At 39.7% G+C, this 16896-nt stretch overlaps 1 protein-coding gene across 1 annotated transcript in view; it reads left to right on the forward strand.

Moving 5' to 3' along the window:
* TSHZ3 (teashirt zinc finger homeobox 3) overlaps positions 1–16655 on the forward strand; it is a 65156-nt gene extending 48501 nt beyond the window's left edge. The window contains exon 3 of the mRNA XM_075434060.1: positions 11899–16655. Within this exon, the coding sequence (XP_075290175.1) occupies positions 11899–15098 (3200 nt within the window). The 3' untranslated portion in view covers positions 15099–16655. The remainder of the gene's footprint in view (positions 1–11898) is intronic.
* The last annotated feature ends 241 nt before the right edge of the window (positions 16656–16896 follow it).

Genomic DNA, 16896 nt, shown 5'->3' on the forward strand with positions numbered 1-16896 from the left:
TTTTTGCTTGACATTTACTTTGTCATTATAAATCTTGTAAGTGGTCATTTAACTTGTTCAGTATGCATGTAAGAATATCATTACTAACACATTTGAAAAAATGTCTTCCTGTTGAGGAACTATTGTGAAAGTAAACTTAAAAAAAACCCTAAATGAAGTAGGTTGATGAGTGACTTTATGAAATAAATACCTGTCTGTGAGCATCTTCTTGCATGTTTCAAGGATGATTTAAAAATCACTTTCTTACTGAGCATTCATGTATAAGTCATCAAATTCAACATGGTTGTTGGAATTTTTTAATCTAGTATTTTAAAAATTTAATACTGTTGTTCAGTTATGATCATTTACATCTAACTGACCAAAATTAAACCCTTATGATCCATAAGCATTCATAATTACATACTGCCTGTAACGTTAATAGTCAATATAATAAACCTTCATCTTTATTGAAGCATCTCTTGTTTCTACAGCAGTTCTTTAATCTATCTCAATAGATTTCTAGTGTACAGCTCATATAGATTTGGTCAGTGACAAGGGTTAGACTAGTCTTGTAGAACATTTACTTGTAGCTGTGAAAAGCCCACATTCATCAGAGGATTAGGTCGATCAGATTGTACCAGGATCAATGGAAGGACTGTGTGATCCCTCTTAGGCTGTAATGTGTTCACCTTCTTTGGAGAGAATTCACATACACACACATTTCTCTGTCTTAAAACCATTTATCTCAGAATGTCAAATTGCAATAATTAACCATTATTGATCTTAAATTCAATTAACTTCATTAACACAGGTCATGATGAGGGTGCTTGTAAGGGAAAGGCTCTTGACAAGTGTCTTTTCTCATATGACATTGAATGTTCACAATCGTGGCTATAAAGTATTCATATTGTGCCACAGGAACATCTTTTAAAAAGTACAAGAGTTTGGTTGGTGGCTCTGAAGCGACATTTTAATCCCCTCCCCTCATCTTCTAGTTCTCAGGGTTTTCCAGCAAATTTTCTATTCAGGAATCAGTGAACCATTTGTTTCCAGCACATTATCTTTGTGTGGTATTATAGCAAAACCCACCTATTCAAATACCCTTCAGTTCAATAGCTAGTGCTAGATAGAGACTCATTTACAAAAGCGTATATTAGTATAGTTAGCAAATCAGTGAAATGAATATTCAGTGCTTCTTTTTGCTATACGTACAAAAAAAGCTGGGGCCATCTCGTAGAGGTAATCCTTAGGATCTCTGCTTTCTCCAAGTCCTAAGATTCATGTTGCAGTCAATAGTTGTTTTTCTTAAATGAGGGCTGAATAAAAACTGTGAAAGGGGACAAAGCTTTGTTGGCCCACAGTGAACTGCTTTTTTTCATGGAGAAACTTCATTATAAGCACAAGTTCACAATAGCCGAAGTTGTGATTGAAATCATTTGGATTTCTACTATAGCATTCATACAGTTGTATGGAGTTTATTGTAAGGAGGCACCACAACCAAAATAGCTATTGAAACTATATTCAATGGGAATTTCAAGTTTGCAAGAAAAATGAAGGATCAGGTTGAAGGTCTTTTGGTACGTTTTGAATGTCTGAAGTAGTCATGATCATTTACAAATAAATCTCCAAGTAGAATGACTCACTGTAATATACTGAAGCATTTTAGATGGAAACTTGATTTTTAAAAACTTCACAATGAAGGCTGCAGCTCCAGAGATGTGAATTAGTATTGGTACAGTGAAACACAAATACAAAGCCAGTATTCTGGTTACTGTAAAACTTGTTAAGATGTGGGCAGATAAGGAGCAACCAAAGATGTGGGAAGATTACAGAAGGTAAGGTGTAAGGGTTTTTTTTTCCTAGTCTGTAATCAGAAGATTCTGAGAAATGTGGATGAGGAGGATTGACAACATCAGTTTTGTTCAGAAACAGATTTCTGTGACAATTAAATGGTCATTTTGTCACTACGTTTGCTATTTCCACTCCACTATACAAAGCATTTACTGAAAAGAGGCAGGGCAGGAGCAGAATGGTTTGATTACTGCATTTGAAGAAACTAAAGTTCCCTTAGAACATCTGTTTGCTCAGTGAAGGATTATAATAATTAAGAGCTATTAGAGCCATATTGAGAACTTTTATGCTCATGCCTGCTTATCCTGGAGTTGGCTGTGAATCCTGGATTAGTTTGTTGAATGCCCTATGTGCTTTTCAGTGATTAAAAGATGCCACCCAAATGCTGATACCAAGCAGAGATTGTGTCACTGTGTTTAGTACTGATTCATACAATTTGGCTTTGTCTTACCAGGTTGTTGATAGTGACTTATTTCAACACCCACCCACCCCCATTTTTATTCTTTGAGGATTCTGGTAAATATTTTTGTCCCATTTGAGGAAATAGTAATTTTGTGCTTAGAAAAATACTAGAGAGTCCAAAAAACAATTTACCTCCCAAATCAAGATTAGGGTCAAAGCATAACATGAAGCTGTTTTCTCTGCTTACGAACATTATTTCCCACTGTAGCATGTGCTTGCATGGAGTGGGAAACTCTAACAAGTCTGTAGTACTTCACACCAAGCAACTGTCTTGGAAACCAACAGAAAAACACTTTTGTCTTACTTGGAGTGGATCACATTTATTCGTGATGAATAATTTATAAAGCAAATTAGGTGGGGTTTTTTTCTGTTACTAATGTACACCCTAATTGTATTTGTTAAGTTTATGTGAAAGTTTTCAGACCATGGGGCTGCTTGTGGACTGTTTACTTCAAGCATTTGTGCCTGACTCTCGGGTGGCTGGTGGTGGTTCCCCTTGGTGACTGGTTAGCTGCCCTTAACCTCTCAAGGAGTAGTGAGGAGCTTACGCTCCTTTGAATGACGTTGACTGGGGACTTTGGTGTACTTGGAGGAAGGGCATGCTTTCCCCAGGAATGTGGAAGCATGGGGAAGGGAGGAGGGTGCTGCATGAATATGGTGAAACGAACACTGAGACCCTGAACTGACTCAAACCAAGCAGCAGTTGAGAATTCCCAGTGGGTGCTCACAGCCCCTGTTAGTCATTTGCCTGCTTGTTGTAGTCCTGATGGTGCTTGTGAAAGGTTGGTTGTGTGGTGAAGGGGAAGGCCCAGAAGGGTTTTTTTCTTCTTTTTCAACAGGATCATCCAGAAATTCCAGGCTTAGGCTCATAGGGGCTGTTAAAATCTCTGCTTGCCCAGAGTGCAAAGCAGGAAAGAGATGGATTCCACAAAATACAACAGCAGGGAAGGTCCTCGTGTTGACCTGGGAGTCCCTACTGCCTCTCAGCCCTTCTGCTCAATTGCTGTGATCCTGTATTGCTTCTGGTGTTCAGCTGTGGGCACACACCATAGGACATGAACTGTTCCCCAGCCTCTCTACAGCCGTAGTACTTCTGGGAGTCAGTTGTTTTGTGTATCTGTGACTGCAAATTTAGGACAAAACCCATAAAAATCTGTTTTTCTTGACCAGGCGTAGACTTTGAACTGTTATTCCTGTGAAGTTTCTCATAAGCGTGTTGTTCACTTCTGACTGCACAATAATGACATCTGAAGGCAAGTTTTACGTGAGGAAGACTCTTTAAAAATGTATAAAGTTTTGTTCGTAATACATGGGAGTAACTGGGACCTTGGGTCTCAAAGTTTTTTAATCTTCAGATCCCTTCTTGTCAAAAACTCTTTGTAGGAGACGACAGATAAACTCTTCAAGTGAGACAGAGCTCAGCCGAATCCTCACGCAGCCCTACTCACAGAAGAGCACGCTGCAGTGTGATAGGATTGTGTGCTTTTCTCCACATGAGCAAGAAGTGGTGTTGTGATTCACGGGTGGATAATCTGAGTAGATTTTAGAAAAACTCTACTCAGCAGGTTGAATTCAGGGAGTTTAGGCCCTGGGCAGAAACCAAGGCAGAGCACAGCTTTGGAGGAGAGAGGCATGATCCGTTGTGTTGCATCTCCAGCGCGGTTCTGCTAGAACAGCCGTTCACAGTGTACCTGAAGTCCTGCTCTGCACTGGGAGCAGAAAGCTCATCGGAGGAGGGACGTGACAATACTTCTTACTTCAGAAGCCTTTCCTGTTTTCCCCATTGCGAAAAGAAATTTGCTGGCAGTCTGCAGATTCAGCATTTATTGGATCCCAGCAGCTTGGCTCAGAGGAGGTTTGTAACCACAGGCTCTGGGTTGTGCACAGAACGTGCATCTATGAGTATTTCACTGGGTATTTTATCCTTAATAATTGTTTAAGCTGAAAACCCTCACTCTGAGGGTGACGGAGAACGGAAACAGGCTGCCCAGGGAGGTTGTGGAGTCTCCTTCTCTGGAGATATTCAAGCCCCGCCTGGACAAGGTCCTCTGCTGCCTGCTGTAGGTGACCCTGCTTCGGCAGGGGGGTTGGACTAGATGACCCGCAGAGGTCCCTTCCAACCCCTGCCATTCTGTGATTCTGTGATTTTTTTTCAATTACACACATGTATTGTACTCACATAAACACACTGTGAAGATGCATAGGAACAGAAACACAAACTTAAGCAATCTTCTCATGTTTTGTGTAAATAGCATGAATTATGTGTATTAACGTACAGGAGTTACAGGCTCCTTTAATTGTCTTCTTGTCTGGCATAGGCAAGTATTTTTTCACTTCTTTGGATTTCCAGGTTTGCAGCTATAAACTGTGGATAAGCATGTTTCGTCCACAGGGTTGCTGAGATGATACATAAATGTGAGGTTTGCATGGGAATCTTTCATTTAACAAATATCTGAACAGTTATTAGATTTCAGAAAAATGAATGCCTCCCTTTCCAGAATTAGTAGGAATTTTTGACTGTTTTCTCTCCTTATTTTTAGGGGGCATGTATAATCTTTTCATATGACAGCCTAAAATCTAAAGTGAATAGGACACCTGAATCCTCTACTCTCCTTTAAACTGCACAAAACCCAGGGGAGTCTGGAATACAGTGACATGAGGAAAAGGTGCCTGCTGTAGACTTGCTTTGTTGTGCACTTAGATGGCCCACACTGTAATGACATATAAATTCATTTCTTGTTATCGTCTCTTCACCGTGTGTTCTTGTCCATGTAGTTCTCAACTCTTGACACTTATAGTTGATTTGAGCTCTCTGAAGTTGCTCCAAATGTAATACCAGTCCGGGATGCTGGGTTAGAGCAGCTGGCTAGCTTCCTCCAGCCTGTTTTGGAGCTCTCTGTGGCAGACAGCTGCAGTATTGTCATGGGGGAACAAACACAAGTACACTTCAAAGTTTCTAGTGCCTGGCGGTAGCCACCCATTAGATTGGCATACTGCGTCACATCCATCCACGCTGATTCCCACTAACTTAATACTACACTCTTGCTGGCATGAAAAGGCTGCAGATTTGTCAACATACAAAAAATCCAGCTAAACAAGCATTAATCATGCACATCACATCAAATTAACATGTTCAAAATTAATATTCTTGACCTTGCCAGTGGGCAGAATAATCAGTCTTGCAGTAGGATCATAGTCCGGTGCGTGGTACCAGCGACTTCAGCCAATGTGCGAGAGAAGAGCTGACCTCTCCGCTTGGAAATAACATTTCTCTCCCATAATAGACAGTCCTCCCTCTATGAAACAGAACCTTTGACCTTTCTAACAGGAATAATGTCCCTGTCAAGGTGCTGGGTAATCAGTATTGCCATGCCCGTTAAGAGACAGTGTTGTCATTTGCCACTCTTGTAAACAGGACAGCCACTCCTACCTCCCGTTTCTATTGCCTAACGAGGAATATGCTAACATCTCTGCCAACTAGTGAAGTCTCAAATACACTTTCAGTTACGTGTGAATTATCAGTCAGTCTCGGTATAGAAATAGCTCATGTTGTGGGTGAAATGTTTGCCTTTCTTCCTGTAAGTGGAAGGCCTGTGGAGTGGGAGTTTTCTAACAGACTAATATAACTCTTTTATATGCCTTCATTTGCATTAGGTCTTTGATTGACTCCATGAACTGAGCTGGTTTGCTCTTGCCTCTGTTCATTAATTTTGTGAGTAAGGTTCACTGGCACAGTCAAATCATCTCTGTGCTGCTGTTTCTCTGTTGGCTTTCTCTGGGCTTGTGTTCGGACGGAGCCCCTTCTTAACTCTGCATGGTCCCACAGCAGCTGGGGACTCATCGAGGTTTTTTTCATTGATTATTTAACCAGAATATTTTTTGAAGATTTATTTCTGAGGTGGCTGGTGCCTGCTTTAGAAGCGAATGGGAATGATGTTGAGGAGAAGGCTCTGCACTGCTGGCATCAGTGGCTGTGGCAGGAACAGCCCTGTCGCAGTGCTGTGCCGGGGCTTGGGGAGCCGGGGGAGGTCAGGCTGCAGAGAGCCTGCGCTGGCCAGGTCCTGCTCCTGCTCCACGTCAGCATCTGTTCGGGTCCTTCCCTTTTCTGTTTGATTGGGAATATAATATTCATCCCGTAAGCACTGGGAGCGTTCCTGCTCCCAGTCCCTTTCTAATGTTCTCTTTTTACTAGTGTGAAATGTAGATGGGTTCAGGATTTTGAGGGTTGGGAAGATTTTTTTCAAGATGCACTCAAAATCAGATGACTTGGGAAATGACCCTTAGTATTACGGGATTATTTCAAGCCATGCATAAATAATAAAGCTGGTTGTAATGTTTTTAATAAAAAGCTATTCAATTAAAGCCAAAATATTTCCAAGGAACTGAATGGTTTTGATAAACTTTTGTAGTTAAGCATTTTTTCATGTGAGAATAATATTTGAATGTTTTGGTACTTTTTCAAGCCAAGAGCTTATATACTAGTTTAAATATACCCCAGTAAGCTAATTAAAAGAAAAGAAAAAGTCTTGGCGAAAAAACATAATTAAAACAAGACATTTCAAAAGTATCGAAATGAAATATTTGGATAGATCCAAGCCAAAATACATGGTCTCGGATGCATTTTTCAGGAAATAAGGGAAGAATTGTGCAATTAATTGGTGTTCAAAGAACAGTAAAATATGCTTTTAATGTTATGGTTTTGTATTTCCAAACAAACTCAGGGAGGTGTGTATCTGACCGTGTTGCTGGGTGGGTGTTGCCATGGCAGGGATGAAAACCGTGCGATGTTTTTCCTCCTTCTGCTGAAGAGGACCTCTAGCAGTTGGGGTTGGAGCTGGCAGCTGCTGTGCATGTGGGCATCTCAGAAGGTTGGGGAGCCTGGCCAGGGCGTCAGTAGAGTAACAGCTGGTTTAGCTGCACAGGGACGACGTCTACCTGCAGAAACGTAGTGGACTGCTGATATTTCTCTGCTTTTGTATAGTAGATCTCTGGTGTCTGTGTAGAGCCAGGTATAGGAGTTTATGAGTGTATATACAATATGTAGATCATTTTGGGCAGTGATGGATCACGGTTTATTTCTGCTGGCAAAGAAATGATCCATAGCTCAGTTATGAAGCTAATTCCTTCTGGTGTGGAAATGAATTGCATTATACCACAGCTTACTGTTAAGTATTGATATCAGATGTGTTAATTTCATTATTACCTAGCAGTTTAGGTAATAATTATAACAAACACTAATGAGGGAACTGTCTGTTCTCAGCCTATCTGTGGCTGCACCTGCAATAGGTTTCTGAATCCCTTTGATATCCTCATCTTCTCTAGAAACTGAGGGCCGCACCAGGGAAATGCTTGCCATTTTTTGTCAAATATTATGTCACAGTGACACTGTTGCTCAACTTGCAGGCACTTTCCTATGGGTTATGGTGCCCTGTGAGGTGTAAACTGAAAACTTTCTCGAGAACTGTAATTTTTTTTCTTCTGCTCTGGAAAGACAAGAAACCCAGAAGCACCTGTTTTCTTTCATTTCCATTCTTATTGACTTCTTCTGCCATTAGAATTGCTTTTAAAGCAGTTTTTTTTCCCTCAGACTTTGCTGTCGAGGCATTGAAAAACAGTTTTACAGATGCCCTGCTGTTTCAAGCATTTACGCTTGAAAAATACTAAACTACAAGGCCTTTTTTTTTTTGTAATAAGAGGGAGACGGCTGAGTAATGATGAGCTGGAGAAAGTGCTTCTTAAAGACAATCTCTCCACTGGGCAGTGAATCTCAGTGAAAAAAAATTTTACCATCACCATTTAAAAATTTTTTTACCATTACCATCATTTTTATCATCAGATTTTATTCTTTGCTTTCAGTAGTCTCTTTGCTCTTTCTGTAGGTACTTAACCAAACAAGGAATTTCTCTGCTACAGGCCTCCTGGTCCTTCTTTCTGTTGCAGTGAAGCTGTTGCCTTCGCCTGTCCTCTGGCAGAATCTAGATCATTTCTCTCCCCTGAGCAAGATCTGGTGGTCAGGGAGGGATCAGAGATTCCCTTGGCTGCAGATGGGCTGCTTTCCACGAGTACCTGCACTGAATCCCATACTCCCTGCTAGCGTGAGACTGAAGTTTGGCCTTAACCCTCTCTCCTCTTCTGTCCCATATGCTGACAACAATTTAATTGGGTTTTCTGAGGAAGAAATGTGTCATTTGAACCTCTGAGGACAAAGCCTCAGGGAGCTGCGAGCCGTTCAGCCACCATAAACTTACCCATGGTGGTGCTGCAAAATCTGTGAGTATGCCCCGAGTCTGCTGTCGCAGGTTGGTCCAGGACTTGTTGGGTTGCCTTCTGTTATCCTGAAGGCAAATGACTAGGTGACTGGCCCTTGGAATAAGGAATTAGAAGCTACTGGTGTAAATTCGAGTTTAGGATGGTGTTGTAAGTCTTAGGCTAAGGTATTTCCTTGAGCACCCTCATCTGTTGCATAAACCTTTGCTTGAGGAAGTTGGGGGGAATGTTGTGTTTCATCCCTCCTCTCCTCTGTGAAGGGGAAAGAGAAGAAGGAGTTGATCAAATTGTCAGTTTATCAAAGTTGCAGATTGCTGGGTTAAATTCCCTACTGTCGTTTGTGCCTCATTTCCCACGTATCCGGATCAAAGACTGATGTCACAGCTTGGCTTCACAACTTGAGCTTAGGAAGGAGAACAGCTACAGAGGAGGCAGCTCCTGGTTAACACGCAAATATGCTTGATAGTTGGTGAAAAGGGCAAAGAAAGCATGAAAGGTAAATAGATTTACATTTAAATGAGCTGCATGCTGGAGGTTTTCCCTAATATAAAAGTCATTCTAAAAAAACGGTGAATGTGACAATACAAGTGTTTCAGTCCAAACAAAATTCATAAGATTTCAGTAGTAAGAGAAATAAAAACTTTTTGAAAAATACACTAATGAGGGGCTTGATTCTGTGACCCCGGTTTGTGTTGGTGAGCACCGGTCCCCACCAGCGCTTTCCATGGTGTGCAGGGACGGAGCCCAGGGCTTCGGCTTGGGCTGTGGTGGTAGGAACGGGTGACACACGCTCACACTAGCACTCCATGGACCAAAAGAGCAGAGGACAGGTACACTCACAGACTGCTTCGGTGTGCCATCTCAGCCTGCAGGTGTGAATGAGCTCTTTCTACTGCAGGCTATGTGGCAATAACCTTGGATTTTCTTTACCCTATACAAAGGGAATTATTGTTCAGTTTCACAACAGAGGCAAAGGAATGGGAGTTTTAAAAGACAAACTGTTTCCACAAGGTGGAAAAGAGTACATTTGCTTCCAAGTGCTAGGTTTCATGCTGTCATTTCTTCCTTCCATCCTTCCTTGTTCGTATCACTAGGATATGATGTGGTTGAGAAAGAGGTAGTTGATAGCCAGTTGCTTACCCATTATCAGTAATTATTTAAAATTTTTTGGCTTTAGAGAGTAATTTGAACGGCTTTTGTCTCCTATGCTAAAGTTTTTGGTAGAGTTCAGAAACATGATGGAACAAATCATGAAGATGAAAAAACAATCTGTACCATCCATAGGGGAATGAAAGTATTGAATGAAATCCACCTTATTAGATTCTTTATAGCCGTTTCGTTGCAAGTATTTGCAGGACAGGCCCTGATCCTTAGGATAAGTTGCCAACATGACTGTAATACACATAAAATAAGGATTTTTGAATTCTTTAAAAATATTTTGAAAAAGTGTAAAATAGAGAAAAACAGCACAGCTCCATTTCATTAGAGTACATACACTTTTTGTTAAAGTCTGATCTTCATATCAGTGTCTCTGAAACATCTTACAATAAAGTTTTTAACATAATTCTTTCAAACTGTGTTCTCCCAAACATTAAAAATAGGACCCTTGCTGCATGAATTTTCTGTATTGAAATTATCTGAGCTGAAATACCTAATCACAGTTATGTGTTGCTCTTACATGATATGTTTGTGCTTTCGAAGGTTTAACTTCTGTTCTGAAATCAGATGATAACTTTACATGCTTGGAGGAAGATTCGCTACCATTCATCCATGTGAAAGAACAGTAGCGAATATTTTGTGTTTCCTAACTGAATGAAGAAATAATCCATGTGAAACTAAAAGCCTGATTTCATTGTTACTTTAACAGTTGTTTTGTCTCCTGTGATTTTCTGATAGCATTTAAACATATCTTCCCTGAAAGAAGTTTGCAAGGTTCGATATTGTATATGTGATGTCTACTATACTGTTCTACGTTTTTCACTCTGTTGGCTGAAGTAGGTCTTTTTGGGGTGTTAAACATTATCTTCTCTGCACTATTGCCTGAATAAACAAGCTATAGATTATTCAGTGTGTTTAAGATATAGATACCCCCACATTCCAGATGTGTTGCAGAGAAGGTCAAAAGTCAAGTGTCTTCAACCATACAGTCTACTGGAAATGTGTTTTTTACAAAGTTTATAATTGTATTTGTGAGAGATTGCAAGTAAATTTTAAATTCCATTTAACAGAGGAAAGTCGCATTCTATTTTTGCTTTCTTGCTTAGCTGTAAATTAATGTGTTAAATAGAGATAGATCATCTTGATCAGTTAATGATCCCTCTCTTGGTGTTTTCATAGTTTTCGTGCATGAAGGAAAAAAGTTAGGTAGACTTAGTATATGTAGAATATGCACAGAAGCGCCATGGAAAAAAAGAATGTGTTTACTGTCAGTTCGCAACTATCCTATTCAGGAAGAGTATCTTAGATTTACATCACCAGTTGCATTACTTGAGGGGGGAAAAAAAGACAGTATCCCTGTTGGGTGCCCGTGTAGCTTATGCTGAGAAAATATTGACAAAGTAGTCTAAAGAGCAAACACTTTGACATTTGTAAGGTCCACTGGAAGGTCTTGTATATATTTATACAGCAAGAATGAGTACAGCATACCAATTTTCTTGAACTAGCTCCTGACATAATTCTGCATGGGCTTTCTTGTTGAGAAAGGTATGTTTAAATGTGAATGGGTCATTTGTTACACCCATAATGAATATCCTCAAATTGCTCTTAGTGAGTTGTTTCAAAAGGTTACGTCACCTGCTTTTACCATCTCCTCCTCTAAAATATGATGATAATAATGATAACTTTTTAAAAATCTCATTTTTTATTATTGTAACTGGGGTTTTTTTTGCTTTGTAGGATATTTTTTTATGTTTATTGTACTGTATGTTTATTAAAGATTGAGTCTCAAAATTGTAATAAGCAAAAAATGCTTGCTTAATTTAAATTGTGAATCTGTCTGTTAAGAAATGCATTAGGGGTAGGAGAAGCATAAGACATATTAATTGACAGACAGGAACTGCTGTCTCTGAGGTTGATACAAGTAATTTATTACTTTAGAAATGAATGCCACCTCCAGAATGTGCTTCATTAATTTCAAATTTAGTTTTAATTTCAAGCTGTTGCCCCTTGAGAAGAATAAGGTGGCAAATTATGTTTGAAGAGCAGATTTTTTTCTTGCTCTGAAGAAACACTAAATTTTAACTGTTTAATTTTACAAATAAGTACACTTCTTTGGCTAAAACACTGAAGCAAAAGTATGATCAGCAGAAACTAACTTATATTCTCTTCTTTTTGCAATAGCCTATGTTTCAGATGAACTAAAAGCAGCAGCACTGGTGGAAGAAGATGTGGAACCTGATGAAAATGCAGTTGATGGGGAGCCTTCAGCAAAATACGCATGTCCAGAAAAAGACTTCAGTAAGAACTGCCAAAGCTACCAAAACTCTCCAGCAGCTGAGTTTTCTAGCCATGAAATGGACAGTGAGTCACACATCAGTGAGACAAGTGACCGCATGGCAGACTTTGAGAGCAGCTCTATTAAAAATGAGGAAGAGAGCAAGGAGGTTTCGATACCACTGGAAGACTCTACTGTATCTGATAGTTTAGAACAAATGAAAGCTGTATATAATAACTTCCTCTCCAATTCCTACTGGTCCAATCTCAATTTGAACCTTCACCAGCCGATTTCAGAAAAAAACAACGGTAGCAGCAGCAGCAGCAGCAGCAGCAGTAGCAGTTGTGGAAGTGGCAGCTTTGACTGGCACCAGACTGCGATGGCTAAAACACTGCAGCAAGTTTCTCAGAGCAGAATTCTTCCTGAACCGAGTCTTTTTAGCACAGTTCAGTTGTACAGACAAAGCAGTAAGCTTTATGGCTCTATATTTACTGGAGCCAGTAAATTCCGCTGTAAAGACTGCAGTGCTGCCTATGATACTTTAGTAGAATTAACAGTGCACATGAATGAAACAGGACATTATCGAGATGACAACCATGAAACTGATAACAATAACCCCAAAAGATGGTCCAAACCTCGTAAACGTTCTTTGCTTGAAATGGAAGGGAAAGAAGATGCCCAGAAAGTATTAAAGTGTATGTACTGTGGTCATTCATTTGAATCTCTTCAGGATTTGAGTGTTCATATGATTAAAACAAAACACTACCAAAAAGTGCCTCTGAAGGAACCTGTTACACCTGTAGCAGCAAAAATCATCCCAGCGACTAGAAAGAAAGCATCACTGGAGCTTGAACTTCCAAGTTCTCCAGATTCCACAGGTGGAACACCAAAAGCAACAATCTCAGATACCAACGATGCACTTCAAAAGAATTCTAATCCTTATATTACGCCAAATAATCGCTACGGTCACCAGAACGGTGCCAGCTACGCCTGGCATTTTGAGGCGAGGAAATCTCAAATTCTGAAGTGCATGGAGTGCGGAAGTTCACATGACACTCTGCAGGAACTCACGGCTCATATGATGGTGACAGGACATTTTATTAAAGTCACTAACTCTGCCATGAAAAAAGGGAAGCCGATTATAGAAGCTCCAGCAACACCAACAATAACGTCCTTAGTAGATGAGAAAGTCCAGTCTGTGCCACTAGCTGCCACCACTTTTACGTCTCCTTCCAATACACCTTCTAGTGTTTCCCCTAAATTAAATGTTGAAATAAAAAAAGAAGTAGATAAAGAAAGAGGCATTGCTGATGACAAAATGAAAGACAAAGAGAAGTCAAGTGAAGATGAGGAGAAATATGATATCTCCTCAAAATACCATTACTTGACTGAAAATGACCTGGAAGAAAGCCCTAAGGGGGGATTAGATATATTGAAGTCTTTAGAAAACACAGTTACATCAGCTATAAACAAAGCCCAGAATGGCACACCAAGCTGGGGTGGCTACCCCAGCATTCATGCTGCCTATCAGCTGCCCAATATGATGAAGCTGTCATTGGGTTCATCTGGGAAGAGTACACCATTAAAACCTATGTTTGGAAACAATGAACTAGTATCACCAACTAAAAACCAGCCCTTGGTGTCTCCACCAAGCAGTCAGACCTCACCTGTGCCAAAAACAAACTTTCATGCCATGGAAGAACTGGTAAAGAAAGTCACCGAGAAGGTGGCTAAAGTGGAGGAAAAAATGAAAGAGCCTGAAGGAAAGCTTTCTCCGATGAAGCGTGCAACGCCTTCGCCATGCAGTAGTGAAGTCAGTGAACCCCTTAAGATGGAGTCCTCCAGTGATGGTGGCTTTAAAAGCCAGCAGAACAGCCCAGGCCCTCAGAGAGATGGTTGCAAGGATAGTCCAACTGTAGAACCTGTGGAAAACGGGAAGGAGCCTGTTAAGTCGATTGTAAGTTCTTTAAGTAGCAGCACAGCTATCATTACTGACCACCCTCCTGAACAGCCATTTGTAAATCCATTAAGCGCACTGCAGTCTGTCATGAATATTCACCTTGGGAAGGCAGCAAAGCCATCTTTGCCTGCTTTGGATCCAATGAGCATGCTTTTTAAAATGAGCAACAGTTTGGCGGAAAAGGCTGCAGTGGCCACCCCACCTCTACAGTCCAAAAAACCAGACCACTTAGACCGTTATTTTTATCATGTCAACAATGACCAACCCATAGATTTGACGAAAGGCAAGAGTGACAAAAGCTGCTCTTTGGGTTCAGCGCTTTTGTCATCCACATCGACATCTTCTGCATCTTCTTCATCTACAGTGACAACAGCAAAGACATCTGCAGTCGTGTCATTCATGTCAAACTCGCCGCTACGCGAGAATGCCTTGTCAGATATATCTGATATGCTGAAGAACCTGACAGAAAGTCACACATCAAAATCTTCCACACCTTCCAGCATATCTGAGAAATCTGACATTGATGGTACCACAATAGAGGAACCAGAAGAGAGTACACCAGCTCAGAAAAGGAAGGGACGTCAGTCTAACTGGAACCCTCAGCACTTGCTCATATTGCAGGCCCAGTTTGCAGCTAGTTTACGGCAGACTTCAGAGGGGAAATACATCATGTCAGACTTGAGCCCTCAAGAAAGAATGCACATTTCCAGGTTTACGGGACTTTCAATGACCACAATTAGCCACTGGCTGGCCAATGTGAAATACCAGCTCCGAAGGACGGGGGGAACTAAGTTCCTTAAAAATTTGGACACTGGGCACCCGGTGTTCTTTTGTAATGACTGTGCTTCACAGATCAGAACTCCTTCGACTTATATCAGTCATCTTGAATCGCATCTGGGTTTCAGGTTAAGAGACTTGTCCAAACTGTCCAGTGAACAGATTAACAATCAGATAGCACAAGCAAAGTCACCGTCGGAAAAACTGGTGACGTCCTCGCCAGAGGAAGATATCGGAACTTCTTATCAGTGCAAACTTTGTAACAGGACTTTTGCAAGCAAGCATGCGGTTAAACTTCATCTTAGTAAAACACATGGGAAGTCACCAGAGGATCATCTTCTGTATGTTTCGGAGTTAGAGAAGCAGTAGCATTTGCTTTTGATTAAAATAACTGTAATTTGCTTTGAGGAAATCTGTCAAAGACGCCTTAAAGCTACTGTTTAGTTCTTGGCACATGTTCTTATTTTAACTCCAGAGTCGCTCTGGGCTGAACTGTTTTGTATAACTGTACAGTGTTTAAATAGAGGTGCATAATCAGCTGTTGTTACTGGTAAAATATGAAGGTTAAAATGCAGTGGTAAGTGTTTGGAACTTTGTGTAAATTGGATTTAGTTGCTGTGCATCCCTCTGATGCATCAAGCTGCATGCATTAACAGACAGTTTAATTAAGCATTTATAACTAATTCTGGTGCACTTTTTTCATGTGACCTAAGTGTGCTGGTATTTCTCACCCTATAATCTTTAGCCCTCTGAGTACTTTGAAGCACTTTTGCATTAATTTGGTAAAAATGTATGGATATGGTTTTTTTAAACCCTTACCAGCTTAGTTCCGATTACTAATATGAACCTCCATTTATGCAGAGGTGTCTCACACCTTGAAATTTAAAAATATAATTTTCACATTGAAACATAGATGTATATATTGTATAGATTTCAAAATCTCTTATGGAAAATGTGATTGGTGTTAATGCCATTTTCTTTTTCTTCAGCATTTTTAGCAACAGTGATTTTTGTACCTGATAAGCCCCAGGTATAAACTGTACCTATATATAGTGTATATTTCATTTTTTAGATCTAACGGTTTTTCTTTTAACATCCAAACATTGTAAATTATATGATGAAAGATACCACAGATAGCATTTATAAAGTATTCAGAAACATTATTCTTAAAGCAAAGTATGTTTTGTTTTGTTTTGCTATACAGTACATCTATATTAATAGAGGTTCATGTTTAAATTATACATATTTATTAGTGTTGCTATCATTTGTTTGTTTTTTGGTTTTTTGGGGTTTTTTTTAAACCATCTGAAGAAACAGAAGCCATGGACTGCATTCCTGGCATACATTCTAACTGTTTTGCACAACATGACTTTTAAAGGTATTTATTAGTAAAAAAAAAAAAAAAAATTAAAAAAATAAAAAGAGAAAATTCAAAATAAACTCAGTGCTCAAAGGGTTAAATCTATTTGAAAAACTTGTACTGTATTTCCTAAACATTGATAAAGCCTTTAAAATGTTTGTACTGTAATACTTTGCTTAAAAGTTATGAGGCATTCTGTGATATAACCTCTTTTACTTATTTATAAGCACTCTTGGTTGTTATTTCCTATTGTAGAATGCCTTTTTATTTCAATTGGTAACTTTCTGTTTTGTTCTGCCTAATTATTCTCCCAAGATTCCATACTGCAGCTTTATCTTTAGGCATATGAAAGGTAACCCGTGGTTACCAGCACACTAAGTGATTCTGTTCGTCTCCATTTTTGGCAGTTAATTTGCAGAAGTAACTGACAGCTGACACCATATGAGAATCTATGTATAAAATATTGGCATGTAAACAGCACAGACACTGTAATGCACTCTGTGCCCTGTTTTGTTGTTGACAATGAAGCACCATTATATGACTCTTCATATAACCTTTTTTTCTACAGCAGCATTAAAATTGTCTTTTTGCTATAATTTTGTGTTGCGTTCACAATTATGTCTGAAATGTGCTACGACTAACGAGCACATTAAAATTAAATTGTATGCTATCTGTTTATGACTGAAGCTTGAGTAGGTTTCTTCATCTGCCAGGTGCTGGCAGTCAAAAGCTGCACATAAATCACTGGAGTTTTAGTGAACTTTAGCATTTAAAGAGCAGGGTAGCACTTATTCAAAGGCTGCATTA

Source organism: Opisthocomus hoazin, chromosome 12 (assembly GCF_030867145.1).
Source record: "Opisthocomus hoazin isolate bOpiHoa1 chromosome 12, bOpiHoa1.hap1, whole genome shotgun sequence".
Lineage (NCBI taxonomy): Eukaryota > Metazoa > Chordata > Aves > Opisthocomiformes > Opisthocomidae > Opisthocomus > Opisthocomus hoazin.